This window comes from Wyeomyia smithii, chromosome 3 (genome assembly GCF_029784165.1).
Source record: "Wyeomyia smithii strain HCP4-BCI-WySm-NY-G18 chromosome 3, ASM2978416v1, whole genome shotgun sequence".
In the NCBI taxonomy this organism is placed as follows: Eukaryota; Metazoa; Arthropoda; class Insecta; order Diptera; family Culicidae; genus Wyeomyia; species Wyeomyia smithii.
In genome coordinates, this window is record NC_073696.1 from 23,394,202 (window position 1) to 23,414,786 (window position 20,585).

General features: G+C 37.3%; 1 protein-coding gene across 13 annotated transcripts in view; it reads left to right on the forward strand.

The window, feature by feature from the left end:
- LOC129731256 (protein turtle) overlaps nucleotides 1-20,585 on the forward strand; it is a 116,997-nt gene that overhangs the window by 51,937 nt on the left and 44,475 nt on the right. For 11 of the 13 annotated variants that reach the window (XR_008728988.1, XR_008728987.1, XM_055691103.1 and 8 more), the window contains one exon: nucleotides 15,653-16,487. Coding sequence is in view for 11 of the 13 variants with exons in the window: in XM_055691103.1 (XP_055547078.1) it covers nucleotides 15,773-16,487 (715 nt within the window). In the remaining 2 variants the exon portion in view is untranslated. Of the gene's footprint in view, nucleotides 1-58; nucleotides 185-244; nucleotides 909-15,652; nucleotides 16,488-20,585 lie in introns of those variants that run through there. The other 2 variants (XM_055691110.1, XM_055691109.1) reach the window with 2 other exon arrangements.

Here is a 20,585-nt window from a genome sequence, read left to right on the forward strand (position 1 = left end):
CGCCGGCGAGATTTTCGCCCCATGTACGCCCCAGCTGCAGCATTCAGTAGCAGAACGGCAGCCTCCGCACGGGAAGATTTTCCAGAACCGCTACCCGACCCAGCAAGACGGCGGTGCGTGCGTTTCTTCGGAACTTTTACGCCTAGTGGTGCTACGCCAAGGGAACCACAGCAAAATCGGAATAGTAGGTATTTTCCGCTGTGCCGCAGGATCACTTGCCGAGACGCGAAATTTATCCGGCTTGTGCCGAAAGAGCGAACTTTTCAAGTGCTATTAGTGTGCAGAATGGTTCTACTTGACGTGAAGAAGTGAAAGTTTGCCCCGAACAGTTTTGGGGTAGGAAAAATCTTTATGAATAATTTAAAGCTTTACCAGGCCGGGAAGGGCTTGGCGAATTTTCCGACTGTGGATGTCGTTGGAGTCAAACGTCGACCGTGGAAGGGCTGGAATTACAGTGAAAATCGGAGCTCATTTGAATGAAAATTTTTTCCTCTTAGGACTTCACTCAAAGCGAAGTGAGATCAAGTGTGGTGTTTTAATTTTTGCTATTATCCTATGAATTCGCTCTTCCGTTATGATTGGCTATCGAGTTGCCGCTATCGTCACACTTTGAAACAATTGCTTTTGGGCGCGTGCGATGGAAACGAATGCTCTGTTTATCGATTGAGCTGTAGGTTGGTACGGTGCAAAAGTGATGCTGGACTTGATTGGAGAATACAAACCATCCATGAGCGGTGATCCGTTCGAGTGAAAAGAACAAAAAAAACCATGTGATTGCAGTTGGGAAAAGTGAACCGAGCCAATGTCCAATGTGTTTGTGCGACTGAGTGTATAATAATATAGCACGGGACAGCCAGCAGTTAGACCACACCCGCCTTTGCTTGTTGGGCGTTTGAAGAACAGCGAAAGTGAGTAGAATGGTGGCTTTTTTCGTCGGTTCATCATACGTAGGTGCGAAACCGAGACGATGTGGCAGAGTGCTCCGAGGGAACCGAATGCTGCGGCAAATCTCGACGACAGCCAGGTTGTGGGTGGAATCTTTTCGCCCCGTTCGAAGATTCCACACCACACAGTACGGCGGCAGAAGCTGCCGTACTGAATTATTCCGAGTGTATTTTTTTACGAAGAATTCTAAACACAATGAGCCCGACTGCGGTCTCGTAATTAAAATACCATTCATTGTGCGTTCCGATCGTCTTTGTTCTTTCGGGTGGAATTCCGGGCCTTTTTCAGGCAGTACATTTCGACAGAAAATGGCACTCAGCGGGACACAAAGCCACAAAGCGACTTTCGGCTAACTTACCGGCTATACTGCTATGTTGTTTTAATTTGAATTTGGCGTCATAAACTCGCAATTCTTTGACTGAAAACCGTTTTTTCCTAGTTAGTGTAATCAATTTGGTTCATCTACAGTTTGACAGGCGAAAGCGACATGCCGTCCTAACGTTTAATTCGGTAGCAAAACTAATCGCATGTGAGCCAGATAGAAAGAATATGACCCTTTGATTTGTGATTGATTGACGTTACAGATATAGTCTCATCAAAACTTCGCGATCAAAAGGGTAATAAATCCAACAATTACAGTCGAATCCCTTCACAGCGACATCGCAAGAAACATTTGTTATAGCGAAATGTCGCAATAATACGAAGCATTTTTGTATATGTAGAACAGAAGGTACCTTTGAGGATGTCGTTATAGAGAGATTCGACTGTACTATTGTTGCAATAAAGAATGACAAGTACGAGTTTTGGTATACCGTTATAGAGGAAGGTCGTAACAGCAAAATGTCGAAATAAAATGATGGATTTTAGTATAAAACTGAAGGGCCTTTGAGAATGTCGCTATAGCGAGATTTGTCGTTATAAAAATGTCGTTTTAGAGGGATTCAACTGTATATTTCATTTATATTCAATCAGGAGTGGACAATAAACCGTATTCAATACAATTTTTTAATTCATGTCGAGGTACTGGAAAGTGAGCAGTTTCACTGTAAGTGGCCATCAGGCGATTTAATGATACGCATCTTTCATAATTCATGTGGTGCTGAAATATGATGTAATAGGAGATGATACCCTGCCTAATTTACGCAGGACATGCCATATTAAATAGTTTTGAATTGATTTGACTCTTTCTTCGTGTGGGATTGTAAAGGGTGACCATATGATACTGCAGTATTCCAGCGATAGCCTGTATGTAGTGTTTTGTTAGTATGCGGCTCCTGAAAGTTGTAACGAAAGCGCTTAAAAAAGCTTAGCATGTTATTAGCCTTGTAGATTACTGTGTTGTAAAGGTAAATGAAAATTAGTTTGGAGTCTAAGATAATTCTTAAGTCCCTAACTCTTTCTTATTTTTTTTTTGCAATTGTCCTGTACACTGAATGGTCGGCTGTGAAGTTTATGTATAAATAAACAGAAGGTCGAGTTCCGAATCGGAATGTAGCGCCAGGGCTTTGCTTTGTTTTCACTTTTTATATTTAGCACTCGTATGCTTTTTGTACACCATATAAGTCATTCCATATGAAGTGACCACGAAAAAGCACAAACATGGCATCGACTATCATGGATTTGTCTCAAAGTTGGGAGAATTATTCATCTAGGTTCACTTTAAAAAAAAAAACCGCAATTGTGGAGTCGATTGAAGAACCCCCGCTCCTCTGTGGGACCCCTCTTTGTTGCATCACATTTTTTGTTTTAAATCTTTTTATTCTTTTCTGACAATTTACAGACGTGAGATGTTGAAAAATACTGATAGATGATTTTTAAAGACAAAAAACCCGAATAAATATAATCCCGCAAAAATATGATTTTTGACCGGAAGTGTTGCGAGATAGGTTATTTTCGTATTTTGCAATTAAATTTACATTTTTCGGCGAATGTAGCCATAATCAAGGAATCAAAAACAATCTTTTTATTTGCAGCGGTGTTGTCAGATAACCCACCTGCCCCGTTCAATTAATTCAATCAATGTTTTTAAGCCTTACGAAAACATTAAAAACTCGCAAACGGATGCGGATGCGGATGCGGTTGCGGAGATGTGATTGTGATTATCAGTAGCATCTCTTGTGTTTTATTTTGCTTATTTCACATGACTATGTCCCTCTCCAGTGCAAAAGTTATTTAAGCGAGCAGTAAATACACCGAGCAAATTTTTTCTACAAAATTTTATGGAGTAATATTTTTTTGCCAATATCCGCATGGTATGGTGCGGATGGTAATTTTCATGCGGTTGTTTCGGATTTACGGATGCGAATATCCGTAACATCCCAAATTATGACTAGCAAATTGAAATAAAATTATTTTCTATTTGACACTGCGGTAGAATAAAACAACATAAAACAAAATAGCGAAGAAAGTGCAAAAAGCAGAGAAAAAAAAACAAAGGAAAAATGATAAACTCATAGTTTTTTACATAAATTAACAGTGTTTTCGTAATTTAGAAATTCTTCGGACAGGACTTTTCAAGTTTAGTTTTGGCATTATATTTATCAAACGTGTTACTAATGGCAAGATTTAGTTGATCGCATGTATCCAAATAGATTGTTTAATTCTCACTTAGTGTTCATTGTGTCTTTTATAAGCTTCATGTACTTTTTGTTTACGTTTTGCCTTTCTCCTAGAAAGGTATAGCAATCACTGGAAAACCGAAGGTATAAAAGTGGTCCCAATGGCCGAATGTCATATACCACTCGACTTCTTTCGGCGAACTGAGCATTTTCTGTATGTATGTATGTATATGTGTATGTGTGTGTGTATGTGTGTGTATGTGTGTGTGTATGTGTGTGTGTGTGTGTGTGTGTGTGTGTGTGTGTGTTTGTGTGTGTGTGTGTGTATGTGCAACTTTTTTTTCTCACTCACTTTTCTCAGAGATGGCTGGACCGATTTTCATAAAATTAATTGCAAATGAAAGGTCTAGTTGCGCCATAGGTTGCTATTGAATTTCATTGTAATCGGATTTTTAGTTTAGAGGTTATGTATCGAAATGTAAAAATGACGAAACATCAATATCTCAGAAACCACACAACCGATTTCAATAAAACTGGTTTCAAATGATTGGGCTGTCCCCAGAACCCTTAACTTTTGTATTTCGTTATGATTGAACATATGGTTCAAAAGTTATGTTAAGAAAAGTTATCCTGAGGTTGTTTAAACTCACTCATTTTTCTCAGTGATGGCTGAACCGGTTTTCACAAAATTAGTGTCAAATGAAAGGTCTAGTTGCCCCATAGGTTGCTATTGAATTTCATTGCAATCGGATTGTAACTGTGTCCGTTGTTCATACAAATGTGAAATCACATAATGAAAGTAAACATATTGACTTTCTCCTACCGATCACTGGCTAATCAAAAGGTAGAACAATGATTGAAATGGCCGAATGTCATATACTACTCAACTCAGTTCGACGAATCGAGCATTTTCTGCATATATGCATGTATAGGTGTATATGTTTGTGTGTGGGTGTGTACGTGTGTATGTGCACCTTTCTTTCGCACTCACTTTTCTCAGAGATGGTCTGACCGATTCTTTCTATCTTGGTGTCAAATGAAGGGTCTATTTACCGCTTAGGTTGCTATTGAATTCATTGTAATCAAACTTTTAGTTTTGGCGCTGCGTCAGAATGTGAAAACGCTCTTATATCTCAGAAGCTAAGAAGATAGTTGAATTCAAATAAACCCTTAAACAATGAATTTCATAATGTTTAAATATGTGGTTTGAAAGTTATAGAAAGAAACGAAACCCGCAGACTGTTTAAAACTATAGCTACGATCAAAATATGTGGCCTCAACATCATTTAAATTTAATATTGTACTATTTCAATGTTTGCGGCCTTGCTCGGGATTGAAGTTGAAATTAAAAGTAATTTCTATCATTTCACTTTTTGCCTTTCTTTTAGAAAGGTATAGCAATCACTGCAAAAACTAAAGGTATAAAAGTGCTCGAAAGGGCCGAATGTCGTATACCACTCGACTCAGTTCGACGAGCTGAGCATTTTCTGCATGTGTGTGTGTGTAACGCTCTTCCAATCTCACTCGATTTTCTCAGAGATGGCTGAATCGATTTCAATGAAATCAATTGCAAATGAAAGGTCTAGTTGCTCTATAAGACCCTATTGAATTTTATTGTAATGTGATTTCTAGTTTAGGGGTTATGTATCAAAATGTAAAAATCACGAAACATCAATATCTCAGAAACTACACAACCGATTTGAACAAAATTGGTTTCAAATTAACGGGCTACCTAAAAACCCTTAACTTTTGAATTTTATGAAGATTGAACATATGGTTCAGAAGTTACAGAAAGCAACGTGTTCTGGAGACTGTTTAATCTCACTCATGTTTCTCAGAGATGGCTGGACCGATTTTCATAAAATCAGTGTCATATGGAAGGTCTTGTTGCCACCATAAGACCCTAAGATTTTTTTTTGCGAACGGATTATTACTTTCTCTGTTATGTTTAACCCTTAAATGCGCAATGTTGTTTTAAAACAACACTACTAAAAACGTTTTAAAATATACGTATTTTTGTATTTTTTAGAAATATAATTCATTAGAACAGTTCTCTAGACTCTAACGAAGAAAACATAACAGCTGGAAGTACTGTATTTGAATGTTTTGTTTTTATTTTTGCTGTCAAAATCTCGGAAACGAAAAAAAAACATGGCGAGATTCCCAACTGGTGCTGACTGTCTTTGAAAACAAATTTTAAAATAAGGTTAGTGGTTAGTGAAAATGTCTGAATTATCAGTAATTATACTAAAAAAAGTTACTGTTAACAAAAGTAATTTTTTCCACTTTATTTTGCGATAAAGTCACAGTGTTGTTTAAAAACAACATCGTAATATTTGCACATTACAAAGTAAATCTTCCAATTTTTTTATGCATATTGGTTAGTTTTAGAGCAGTAAACCTGATAAACAAAGATTTTATGTTTTTAGATGATTTTTTAACGTCGTGCGCATTTAAGGGTTAAGAATGTGAAATCCAGCTATGAAAAGAAACATATTCTGATGACTACTTTGGCTCACTCATTTTTCTCAGAGATGGTTGACCCGATTTCCAAAGAATTAGTATCAATTGAAAGGTCTAGCTGCCTCATAACACCCTATTGAATTTTGCTGTAATCGGAATGTCACTTCGTCTGTAATGTATCGAAATGTGAATCTCACAACCGATTTGAACAATATTGATATCGAATGAACGTGATAGTTAAGGGTTAACTGATGAATGATGATTGAACACGTGGTTTCAAAGTTTGGCTCCCCCATACGTTTCCTTTTCATTTGATTGTAATCAAACTTAAGTAACCGTTATGTTTTAATTTGTAAAACAACGAAAGTCTATTATCTCAAGTATTACACGACTTATTTGAACATAACAAGTGTCATACAAACGAGTCATCTTTCAAACTTACAAATAACAAACTTCATTAAAAATTTGATATGCTGTTCAAAAGTTTTGTAAAGAAAAGAAATTTAAAGACTATTCAACACTATAGCTGCTTTGATCAATATATATATATATGGCTCCAACATGGTTTAAATGTGGTATCGTAGTATTTGAACGTTCCCGGTATCGCTCGTGATTAATTTGTTCGAAATAAAGAGTCATTTACGTTACGTTACATTACATTACGTAAAATTTCATATTTTATACTTTAATTACAACATCAATATTTTAGAACCCAAAGAGTAAATATACCTTTTTGGATTTGAGCATTCATGTAAATCTATTTTTACAAATAATAAGTTTGAATGAGAAAGGCTGAGTCTGACCGCTAGGTGTAATAATTTAGGTTTTTTCATATTTATAATATGACTGTTATACCAGAACAAATTTTCGCGTATTTTTTATGGTTATTACGTATTTCGTGATTAATAATTTCAAATAAAATTTCATGTAACATATCCACAACCGCTAGGGATTTCTTCTATTTCTGAAAATTGGGAACATTGTTTAACATATTGTGCATTTTTCCATATTCAAAGACTTCCTCATATTTATAGGCGTTAGGCCTTCGATGCGTATGTATCAATAAAAAATTTTTTTTCCGTGTGAAATGCCTCATTTTTCGTAGTGGATTTAATGATACAGTCACAGAGAAATCACGAGTGAAAAAAAGAATACATTCATTTTCTGACTCTTTAATAAAATTTGCATGGCGTTGATTGATGTCTCCATTGATGTGAATTTTAACCTCAACAGGAAATTGTAACAAACTTTTTACGTCAATTTGGACGAAGGCTTTGCAAGTGGTTTTGTAAGCATGGTCAGGAAAAAAAAGCTGAATCTATGCTATGTGTGATTTCACATTTGTTAACTTTTGTTGACTTGATAATTTTTGAATTGGAGTTAGACGAAGACTGTTTTCTTTCGAGACGCCGCACAGTGGGACGAAATCAAAAATAGTAGGACATTGGTGTTTGTGACGGAACGCATGGTTTTAGCGTTCCGATGTCTTCTAGAAAGTTTCTAAGTTTTATGAGTACTTTATTTTGACGGTATTTTTTTTTGATTAGGGAGGGTGTACACCAAAATAGAAAAAAATAACTTTTTTATTTCTCGATGAACTTGGTAACTTGCTTCTGACACATTGTAGAACTAGCTATTATGAGCAAGTTTGTAGAGCATTGGAAAATTCTATCTCTCAAACTAACAAATTTATAAGGGGTTAAAGTAAAGCACCCCCTTAAAATATGTTTTTGCGTGATAACGCTCTTATCTTAGTTTTGCCATTGTTCAAGTGTTCTACAAACTTTAAACTCGAGAAATAAAAAAGTTATTTTTTTTATTTTGGTGTACACCCCTCTTAATCAAAAAAATTTACCGTCAAAATAAAGTACTCATAAAACTGAGAAATTTTCTAGAAGACATCGGAACGCTAAAACCATGCGTCCCGTCACAAACACCAATGTCCTACTATTTTGATTTCGAACCACTGTGCGCCGGAAAAATTCCTGTCACCTCTGAATACATTATAGCGCGTCCAAAAATGTCTTCATTTTCTACACTGTCATTCAGGATATTATTCGATCATTTCAGTATCTGTTGGCTACTTTGTTTGATCGGTCAACGATTTCGGCCAATTTGTAGAATTCTGATCAATGTTTATTATTTTTTGTGGATTTTGGCAATCTCAAAAGGTTTTTATTAGTTTCCTTTCGATGTGGGCGCTTCTTTTTTGTCAAATTTCGGAATGATTATTTTGACAACCGTTTCCAGCATTTTGATTGACTCTTGTATTTTTTGAATGACTCTGGTAATTATGAATGATATAAACGAGTAATCTTCCGGTCTTTGATTGAGGCAAAAGTAAATAATTTCAGTAATTGTGTGATTCCAGTCAAACTCATTGTTAAAGAGTTAATCCAACTATTTTAAAGTTGTTTTCAAAAATAGTTAAGTTAAACTATTATTCCTGACAGTTTTATCGAACAGTTCGAATGTTTTTTTTTATAATATGTCTTAATTTCAAGAATAATTATCCGTTTGCACAAATCTACTGGAATTCACGTCAACCTGATTTGAAAACAGCATTCGATCGTATTGACTACAAGTTACTTATTCGAAGATACTTATAGTGTTCCCCAGGGCAGCAACTTAGGACCTCTTTCGGTCGTTTTATTTTTCAACGACATCGTCTTACTGCTTAGAGCAAATTAGTGTATGCAGATGATTTTAAATTATATTTAGTAGTTCAATTTGTTGATGGCTGCAAACGTTTGGATACGTTTGTTGATTGGTGTCGACGAAATAGGCTTGTACTTAGTGTTCCTAAATGTCAAGTTATGGCCTTTCACCGAAGGAGTAGTCAAATGGTTTTCAGTTATCGAATCGATGGGCATGTCCTCAAGAGAGTAGATCAAGTCAACGACCTTGGTGTCTTGCTTGAGGCTAAGCTCACCTCTTATTAGCACCGATCGATTGTAATCTCGAAAGTTTCACGATAAGTTGGATTTATAAAAAAAAAAAATTGCTCGAGAGTTAGAAAATTTTCACTGCCCTAAAACGCTTTATGCTCGTTGGTACGGTTTCTGATATAGAATGTTTCCTTAATTTGTTGCTCTCATCAGCTTGTGTGGAATCTACCTTTGTATTTGCACCTTCTTTGTTGTGGACAATTTGTGCGAATTTGGAAAACCATCACTTATGTTTAAACGAACGCTAAATAGTTAGTTAAATCAAAGATGGCGGCTTTCGATTCCTGGGAGCTGTATGAAACTGTCGAAAAAGTTCGCAATACCTGCAATAATAGAACTTATTTCCAGAATCACTATGACTTCCAGAACCAGAAACCAGAGTCTGGTATTATGAAATTTAAGATGGCGACTTCCGGTTTCTATAATGGAATGACGTTCAATATTCAAATCGAGGTTCGATATCATTTTTTAATTAAAGCCAACGACTTCCGGTTTCTGGAAAGTTAGATAAAATTGAAGAGTCGGTGTCCAACGTCATTTTAAAATTTGATCAGTGAACTCATGCTTTCTGAAAACCCACAACAATCCTACATAAACACTGCAATATGGATAATTTTGAATTCATGATGACATCTCAGGACCAGCTATCGATATCTGGCACCATTTTTGAATTCAAGATGGCGACTACCGTTTGCTAGAAAGTTTGATGTGAAACTAAACAAATGCATACTCTCTTATAATGAAAAACTACTCAGAATATGTCCAGAAACTAAAAAGCAATTACTTTATAAATATTCTTTAAGTAATGGTTGAGAATTTTTATAGGTTTAACTGAAGACCGTCTAAAGGCGGCACTGGGCACTAGAGGGTTAATATTAGTATCTCCAGAACTAGGATGAAGAATAGTTGTCCGAAAGTTTAGCCAGGTTATGGTTGCATTTTCACATTGGAAGCAGGTTTGTGTTTTCTCTTCAGAAAATCACTAGCGTATAGCAGATTATCTTTCACTGCGAAAATAACTGCTCTTGCACTTGATAAGCAAATCGACACACTTGCTTGAAAAGAGCAGCGAATCGTGTGTATGTGAGGGGCTTGCGGAAAAACACCAAGTTGAAATCTGAAATATCTCTCCTGAGAGATGATAAACTGAGGTGAGCTTTCTCACACAAAAAGGGCAAAGAGCTCACTCCAGTGCTTTTAAAGTGGATCTCTTGAGCATATATCAAATGAGGAGAGCATCTGGGTGAAAAAGTAAATTGCTCTTTTGTCGAATTTGCTCTGCATCTCGAAACTAAAAAAAATAAATTGAGGCGCCACTCCGCATCATTTTCATCTATGAGAAAACTTAAGTTATCTCTGTTGTGTTTTCTCAGCAGCGCGCACTGCGGTGTACTTCTGTGTGTTCTAACTAAAGGGATTCACCATTCTTGTTTCGCTCTGTTGTAGTGTAAGCAGCAAATGAGCTACTTTTTTCTGCGAGCGGTTCAAAGTAAAAGAAAGAAGTTTGGTGTAAAAAAAGCTAACGGCAGTGCTGCTGCCCAAGAAGAAATGCGTGGAGAGTTTTAGCTTCACTCTTTTCACATATTGGGGAAAATAACTGAATTGTTGGTTAATGCATCTTAACCTTATGTCCGGATGTACAATGGTTATGAAAATTTTGAGGTTAGAGAGGGGGTACTAATTGATAAGTGGATCAAGATTTTTCGTCCATTATGAGAACTTTTCGAATGAAATCTATGATTTTCAGGTCCTCTGTCATGTGTGGAGACCGAAACATGCCCTTCGACGCTATGTTTAAATTAAGGATGGTGAAAACTGAGTAAAATCTTTCAATATACTTCAATACTGAGTAAAATCTTTCAATACAGGAATCGATGTTCGATGACATTTAAAATTTAATGTTGCTACTTTTTGTTTCAGGAAAGCTGTGAAAACCGATCATACACTCCCAAATATCGACTTTTTGAAACGAAATAAAATCCAGATACCGATTTTTGAATTCTAGGTAAAGAATTTCGTTTTCTAGATTGCAGGGTAAGGTTGTGGAAAAATATTAAATACTCTTCAATAGTGGCGTAGCTAGGAGGGGAGGGGGATGGTAAAAGTTTCAACCTCTTCCCTTTGAATTTTAAATTTATTATTCCATATTTGGCTTATGTGAACTTCGTTATGTGAAGCGATCAATGCGGTCGAAGTTTCCCTTTTTTGACAGACGAAAAAATGCACAGGTTGGTGGTTCATGAGATTGTCGAAATTAAACATTTTTGAAGCCTGTTTCAACGAGTCATTTATAGAAATGCGTGAAATTTTCGAAAATTTTCTTAGTGCCAGAAAAACAATTTTTGGAAGAAATTTTTCTTTAAGAATACCTTTGCTAGGCACTTCATAATATATAAGTCTCCGTACGTGCGGAGAGAATAACGACTGATCGGAAGCCTGTAACCTACTGAAACACCGGAAAGAAACATTTCTCTCTACCGACTTTTCTCCCTGTACTCTAGCTTTTCTATTCATGGCTTTGTCTCTCTCACAGAAAAGAAAACCTTATCAGTAATCTTTTTTTTTGACAGATATTTATTTCGCTGCCATTCGGCCGTCGTTTTTTCCCATGGGAAACAAGGTGTCTAGTATCAGCACTTTAATCCGGCAAACTATCTCAGATTAGTCGACGGAAGGTTGCATAGAATGTCTGTCTGTTTGTGAGAATAGATTTATGTGTGTATACCTGGTTATGGGAAAGAGACTGCTACACGATTGAACATGGAGTTTTGCGATGGGATTTTTTTCGATAAAACTAAACCTTTGCAGCTTACCGCAGATTAAATTCTAAAAGTCGATTTCTGCTGGCACCCTACTATTTCTGACATGCGTTGAACAACAATTCGATGTTTTTCTTGAACTGACCATTGACTAAACTACGCAACTGTTTATTTAAACAGCTTGTGCGTTGCACGGTGAATGGTTCGTTAATGATAGCAGGAAAACACTTCATCAGTTCAAAATTCTCCCACACTCATATCCCTACTACGTAACCCGTCCCTTCATTGTATCTTACAAGCTAAGTGTTATACATTCAGAGTTTTTTTTGTTATCGAATTAGACTACTGCGTCCATTATTTAGAACTTTTGCAGTACACATTTGGTGCTAGAGCCTCTTTAAGAAAGAAGTATCTAAGAAAATTAAAAGTAGATTAACGTTAGGGCATATGAGTAGAAGAGTTTTCTTTTATCAGGTGTGGTCCTTTACCAGCCCCTGAATTATTCCAAAGTACCTAGTACCCTGTATATCCATACAAAAAGATGAGAGGGCTTTTATGCTTGTTTGAGGAGAAACAACTGTAGAATTTACTCAAGCTGGCTTTTGTCTACTCCAACAGAAATTTTGGCCTCGTCTTGCTTTCTGTGGGCACTTCAAAAATAAGTGTTTAAACTTGCCTCACTTCAATAAAACAAAACAGCAATTGGGGCAAAAACTATAAAATAATTATTCAAAGAAAAAGGTAATGTATCATGCTCGGAACAATTTAAACTATTTTAATGGTACATTAATTTAAATGTGACATTTTCACTATTAAAATCGCATTAAATCATAAACAAATTACGTTAATCGAAACAATCAATCTGTTTAGTTTACAGAAACAATAATTTATAGCTTATCCGACGAAAATTCATTCAAATATATCATTCTTTCAAATCAAAGAATCATAGAAACAAAGAATGGCTGGAACAAAATATGTATCATAATCGGAACAGCCGTTTCATTTCAGATTCATTTGAATTCAAGTATTTATAGGTAGATAATTTAACTGTCTAAAACTATTCTCAACATTCCAAAATGGGCTTTTCCGTGAATTCCCAAAATCCATCTTTACATCAAGCACATACAGAGTGAAGCGGTGAAGTCTCAGAAGTAAGCTGTTTCGACCATGATACAAAACAGGTCTTCGCATTTCATCAATAATTCCAACTTCGAAGCAAATATTTTGCACAAAAAGTGTTTCTATATAAAATTTAAATGTTATAGAAGCATTTCACGGAAAAATATACTGGAATCCTTGAATATTTGATTCCATTATCTGCTTAACTGCTTGTAAATAAGACATGATAGCAATAGTGTTCGATAATGCAATGCAAACTTTTTTAATCTTAGTAATACTTAAACAAGCTTAATGAAACTTACTGAACAGCATCTGGAGAAGTTGCTTGATGTTTTCGGTGAATGTTTGAAATTTTTTCATTACATAGTTGAGAAATTGTGCATATAAAAAATTGTTCTGATCATGGTTCAATTTCGAACTGTCCGATCATTTTTTAAAAAACTGTAAATCAGATGTTATTGGCGTAAATAATGTTTCTTCTCTCTTCCCATGGAGAATGATTAGATTAGTTACCACTTGATTTATTGATGCAAACTGTGGAATAAAATGACAACACAGAAAAAAGGATGCAAGTTTTCTCCAGACTTGCTTTGCTGCTGGTAAATTCCACTCCTAAGCAGTGGGTAAAAACTATTCTTCGAAATGGAAACCTCAGTAACAGTAGTAGGCGGAGGTGTCAAATGGTTGCACAGAACGATAAAATATTATACGACCGCATGCTATTCAAGCAAAAATATGCTTTCTCATATTGTCCCAAGCTCCAGGTGTTGCACTAATGTGCACAATGCTGTTTGCATCCGTTTTTTTCTTCTAACTGACCCCTCGTGATACCAGGGGGCACACGAGGTTTCGTTTTTTCGCTCTATTTCGCTCTCGTTTGCTGTCTCACCATGCATCCGCTGGAATATGGGTTCGCTGCAGGTTGGCTTTTACCTCGCACTTTGCACCCGCGGTGATTCAGGCTCGAAAGTGTCGGCTGGTTAGAAACAGGATGAAAAAAACTCGAACAACCGAAAAACCGCATAATATCGTTCCATGAAAAACTTGTAACGAAAACAGGATGTCGAAGGGAAAATTGTTTTTTTTTCTGCGTCGTACCGACGAAGTTACTGTGTCACATGAGCCCGTAAAATTACTTCCACCTCGTACTGGTTATCTGTATCAAATTAACCAGTGCTTTAAATATTTACCTAAAAGATCAAATATTTAATTTTCACTCGTTTTCGTTGTTGCCAGTGGCGGCACACTGCAGGGCCTTGGGGTTTACTTACACATTACACGATGTTGTTAACAAAGTGGTTGTTTTTTTTCAGCAATTTAAATTGCTAGTGTGCACGCCATGCAGTGCACGAATCGCAGCAAACCATTTCGCTATTGCGAAACGATAGGTTTTGTTTGAAATCCTTCCACGGTGGGGCAGCGCCAGTGACGTCAGCGCCAGCTCCTTCTGCGATTCGGAACGGAACCCGAACGAAGAATAGTGAACAGTTTGACGTGCGCTCACGTGATGAATGGGGTAGGTGAAGTGTGTGTGTGTGTATGTGTGCGGAGGCTATTGTTCAGCTCTGGATTCGATATTTACCATGCTGGCGTTCATGGCAAACAAATAACGGTGCCATGATTAATTACTGTCAAGGTGCTCCTTCTCACTGTATGGGAAAAGGAAGCGGTCAAGGACTGCTTTGGTTGGCGTAGAGCTGCGGGCAGCAACTACTGTCTCTGACGGATTGTTCCGTGACAATTCGAGCAAGATTTATTTCTTCAGGTTATCGGTGATATCGAACTTTGACCCAAATAACATATTTTTTTCTGGGTGAGCATGGAAGGGGAATTGAGCCCCAACCCGAAAAGTTAGGGTATTTATGCATATGTAGGATTTCTGCAAATGATGTTGAGCAGCCTTATAGGCATTTTATTAGAACCATGGTATAATAATAATCAGAGCTAAAAAAATGCAACAAAAAATCGGAAATCCATAATTCCAGGACTAAAAACAAAACAAATGGAAGTAAACTATAAGGACAAAAAAGTAACCCCATATTTATGCTTTATATAATGCTATAGAAAAATGTCTGCAGACGACTTTCTCCAGCTTTTCTTAGTAAAACACTGAACATTCATGATTCTATTATAGTACAAACAACAGTACAGAAATTAATAAAACAATAAAGCATCAGAAATTAATCTATTTTCAATTGCATTTATCAGTTTATTGTAAGAACCAAAAAAAAGGAAAACTCAACCGTACGATCTTTAATTATAATTTATCGCTTAGTTTCACTTCTAATAATATCTGGTTCGATAGCCAGGCAATAACATTAAATTGTGCACATTAACTGTTGTAGTAAATTATTGTTCGCGGGACGCTTCTGGCTGTGAAAGTTTAGTACGTATGCGCGTTACAGTGGAAAAATCTACTGCTGCTGCTAACTTTACAGCCCAGCTATTACAGTTCAATGATCGTTGAAAAACGCTCATTTTCCGCAATTCTTGATTTTTTTGTTCCACTGCACGTATAATGGTCATTTATCGGGAACATTGTCGGTCCGTTCGGTCTAGAGCGCGCAAAATTAACCTCCCTGCCGCTCGCGTTACCAGGCTGCGGTTGTTTTTCGTCTGCGCTGGGGGGATTTAGTGGCCATAAAAATAAGCTAACTACATCCATTAACCCAATGTTTTATAGAATGCGCTTCTCATCATCCTCATCCTCGTCATCATCGTCATCATCATCATCGTCATCATCATCATCGGCAGCGTCGACGTCGTCGTAGTCGTCGTCATTGGCAGCGTGATGTTAATTGGATTTTCATTTTTTTTTTTCTGAACTCACTCCAAATTTTTCTTCTCTGTCGTTCAACAGGTGATCCGCACACCAATTCAAGTGCCAGGCAGTACTGAACGAGAGCGAGAGAGAGAACGAGAGTAAGCGAGTGAGCAATGAAGACGATAAGGTTAGCATAGTGACTATGGGATCAGAGGCATGGGCGTGTGCGTGGACCCTGGGGCTTTCCGGTGGTGTCAGGCATTGAGCCGGTCGCAATCGTTAACCACAACAACGTCAGCCGCAGCCGAAGTCACTGCCACAGCCACAGCAGCAGCCACAGCCTCAGCCACGGCTTCCGGTGGTGGCACCGTAGCAGCAACCCGGGAAACACCTGTACCCACGGTCAGCAGCAACAGTCAACAGGCCAACTATCGGCACGTGTCCAGCTTCCACCATGCCAAGGTGCGGCGGAGTTTAAACGCAACAATCTTTATCAAGAAGAAACAAGCGGCAGCAACTAAAGCTGCGGCAGCAGCAACAGCGGCAACATCAGCAACAGTAACAACAACAACAACAACAACAACAACAACAGATTCTAAAACGAAACCAGTTAGCAAGCATACTAATAGCAACAGCAACAGCCACTTCTTCAACCACTACAGCAACGGTGGCAGTAGTTGTAGTAGTAGTTATAACAGTAGTCTCAGCGGTAGCAATTACAGTAGTTTTAGCACTAGAGAAGCGAATAGCGGCGGCCACGGCGGCATCAGTTTCGAGAAGGCCCTAGCGGCGCGGCGGCGAAACCTTAGTCTTAGCACCAACAAATTGAGCGAACACTACAGCTGCAGTGCGGCGGCATTAAACTGGCTGATCTCATCGTTCGTGCTGCTCCTCTGCATCACCCTATGCACTAGTTCAATTAGTCCTCCTGGTAAGTACCTGATGATTGTTTCACTTTCTAATTTCACAAATGGAGAAAGCACAACTCTGGAAATGTTGCGCCTCTTTCTTTGAAGAATTTTGTTTCGTTTATTCCAGATTTTGATATCCAGTAGATAACCGTCAGAGTACGATCAGTCAAATATTTTTTTAAATTTTCATTATAGAAATTAGAATTGGAAAATTCCGCTTGAGTTTTTGGAATAGAATTATTTCTATAGGTAGGTTGAATTTCAATTTTGAAATACAGTGATCACCCGATTATATCACCTCCTGATGCTTTTTGGGGTGATAAAATAGAGAAAATGATAAAATCGGGAAATTTTTGATATATCAATTTTTTGACGTGGGACTACGTCTTTGTTTACTAAACTGGGATACATTCTGTAAAATTGGAAATGAAACTGGCAAATGTTGCGTCAGATTTTAAACGTTAATAACAGCATAACCACATGATGGATAACAATAACCAATATGTTGTTGGATAGATGAAATGTATTACAATTTTGTAATATGCTAGTTATCACTCTAATTTCATTGCTAAGCGGTAAAATTGATAAAAAGTTTCAATAGCAAATTTACGCGAATAATGAACCAATTACATGCGAGCATTCCTAGCACAGACAACGTGAATGGACACCATCCGTTCCCTGTGATATTCGCTGTATCAATATCGGAATAAAAATTGACAGAGTCTCCCCGTCCCAATAGGTCAATTTGTTTTTGCTTCCATGAGCTTAGACTAATATGATGTCTCGAAGGTAAAAGTTTTCCAAAAAGTTGGAAACAATCCCCATTCTTGAACAGTTTCTACACCTGATTTCAGAACCTAATAAAAACTGATGTAATAATCGCGAACACAGACGGAACACGACGAGTGATCAGACAAGACACTTATTGCTCTTACAGATATAAAAGGATAATATAATAATTACCTTTCGTCTACCGGTTTCGGGCTACATATTGCCCATCGACAGGACGAGATCCCATGTCCAACTGGTTAATTTGTAAAGTGTAAATCATTGTAAAGTGAAAAACTGATGTCTTGAAAGAAAACATGCCGGTAAAAGCAACAGTACCAGTGGAGTAAAGAACCGCAGGTCTCTCGTCGTCTATGATTGCAACGGTACTCTTCTACGTGTGCAATTGAGGAAAATTGCAATGCTGCTGTTGATGGTGATTGAAAGTTTATCTCATGAATATGGTTTCCATAAATTACTCAACAAGAATTGTAAATTTTTGCAACGGATATTTATTTAATTTTATCTTCGATATTCACTAAATTATCGTGATCGGATAGTATCGAAAGAGTAAATTCTCAAATATACACATTTATAGAAGAGTAAAAGCATGCGAACGCTTGTGAATTTTTGGTTTATTTACTGAGATTCATTCAGAATCTCTTTTTACATTTAAATATTGTTAGATGAAATATTATTACTCTAAGCTTTACCATAATAATAAAACAAAAATGGAATTGTTGATTGCTACGATTTTTTGCTGAACTTATGCCATATATGGGCTTTCATATCATTTTGAAAGTAAAATTCATATTATAGATTTGATCTAATCAGAGTTAAATAAGACAAAACTATTCATTATGATAACGTAAGTATTACTGGATTTGGTTTTTGAGGATATAGAGTTAATTCTGACTTTGACGCATTACGAGAAATTCTTGGTGCTTCTTCAACGAGCACGATGTGCTTGTGCCTTGTCAAATACATGTTGTTTGCAGGAAAAAATACGACAGGCATAATATCGCCAAATATAAACGATATTCTTTCGAGTGTTGTTGAATATATTTCAAAAATTGATTTCCGGGGATGGCTGAAAATTAAAAAATACGTACAGTCGCTGTGCAAATACATTGATTCTGTATGTTTTGTAACAAAAAATCCCCAAATTACAGTGTTTAGTTTCACGTCACCCTTTCATACAACCCTAGAGCTGTATACCTTGTAGTATTTCGATAGGCCTTAAATCCGGTGCGTTGGAGTGGGAAAGTGACCCCGTTGACTTCGTACCACTCCAGGACATAATTTGAATAGTGACACGAAGTTAGATCTCTTCACTTATTGAGGAAGATCTCCCCATTAACACTCCAGGTTGTACATAACGGCTCACTCCTTTTGCCACATGAGCATATCGCTTGCCAAATTAGGCATTTCTTGGCAAACTTTGAAAGTTTCTGCTTCCTTACTTGCTCCGGAACATCACACTTGTGCTGGGCAGTGAAGAATAGAAGCCCCGGAAGCTGCCGGAAGTCCGGCTTGATGTAAGTCTCATTATCCATGATGAGACTATGAGACTTCGTCAGCATCTGGGTGTACAGTTTCCGGACCCGTGACTTTCCCAACGTATTTTTCCGTTTATCATGATTTGGAGCCTTCTGCAGTTTGTATGAATGTAGTCGCTCCTGGTCCTTGGTTCTCTGAACAAAAGACTTGGACATCCCTGACCGAATAATCGGGAGTCTGCTCCAACGCTTTCACAACACGCCTGTGATCCTGATCGCCAATAGAACATCCATTCTGACCGAATTTTCCCATCCGTTCGATGCTCAGAGTTTCTTAGTAACGCATAATCATACGACTCACCGTTGTCTGCTAGATTCCAAGGTGTTTTCCGATGTCCTGATAAGAGCGTTGACTATTTTCCAGGTGCTTGCGCAAAATCAATTCGCGACGTTTCTTTTCGGGTAATGGCATTTTTTCCAATTTTCGAAAAACTGACAATAAAAATTCAGTGCAAACAATACACTCCATACTACTTCTACTCCAATTTTTAAGACAAAATACCCATTGGGTAATTTTCTACAGCGTTTTTCCGCGATGCAAATTGATGTGGGCCAATTTGATAGATGACTTTACCGTCAGGAATAACCGTTGAAAATTCCTTCTTGAAAATCTTAGATTCGTGAGAAATATGTAGTTACAGTAATAGGTGGAAATATCTTCTTTTTGATAGAAATTATTATCAATAACCATTTTACCAGTTTCTTACTCAGACAGTACTTTAAACGAATTTTCGCTGCAAACGCTTGAGTCCGAGAGATAAATCTTCCTCTTTCTTCTTCGCTACGAGCTACATTTCAAGAAATACGATAAAAGTTGAAAACTAGTATAAAATAAATAGGCAGTAGGCCGGCAGTGATTTGTATGAAGAAAATTGACCTGGGAATTTCGCTTAGATTTAGTGTTCAAAAGTTCCGTCAAATTTCAAAAAGGTACTTTTTCGAGAAGACGAAACTTTGAAGGGCAAATGTTTCCCTTATACTCCACGCTCAGAGCCATAGGCAATCAAAAACACGACTGACCTATCAGACAGCTCAACCTCTGAGTCAAGTCTGAGTTCACATGATTCTAGAACAACGTTTTATAAGCTTTCATACGAGTGTGTTCTCGCTTAGTACTTTCATGCATCTACACTATCCGTCATACGTTTGGAGTCGCTTCACCGAGCATTGCAACACTCAATTTGAATATTGGAGCACCCCCCTAAAAATTAAGCCTCAGCACATCTCGTATTTTCGACGATCAAGAAACTTGCGGTCTTCAGCAAACATCTTAAGAAGGTCAAGAGCGACAAGCAGTTTGATGTAGTATTTCACTGTACAATAGCACTAGTGAATTCGAAGTTCGTCGTATTTTGAGCTTAACTTATTTTCCTATTACGACTTCCTAGGCAATTGCGGTCTTCAGAAAAGTTGTTCAGAAGACCAAGGGCTTTTGGATGGACGACAATTCAGTAGGGTGTGTGGTGCTAGTCTGTACGCAATTTTTCATATGGTGACTTTAACCCCAAGCTTCTAAAAAACTGAGGTCTTCATCAAAGATGTTCAAAATGTCAAGGGTTTCTGGTACTAGTGGTACTAGTATGAACGCATTTGTTTGTACCATATTTGTATTACGGATATCCGCAATGGGTGCGTGAATGCAGAACATCCGAATGAATATCTTGCGGATGTTGTAAAATTAATGCGGATATGGAAAAAAGAACGCTTCAACAGTTTTCTAGTAGAATCTTGGCACAGAAGACCATTTTCAAAGTTTTTAACGAGTCAAAATGTGAGTACCAGATAAAGCTT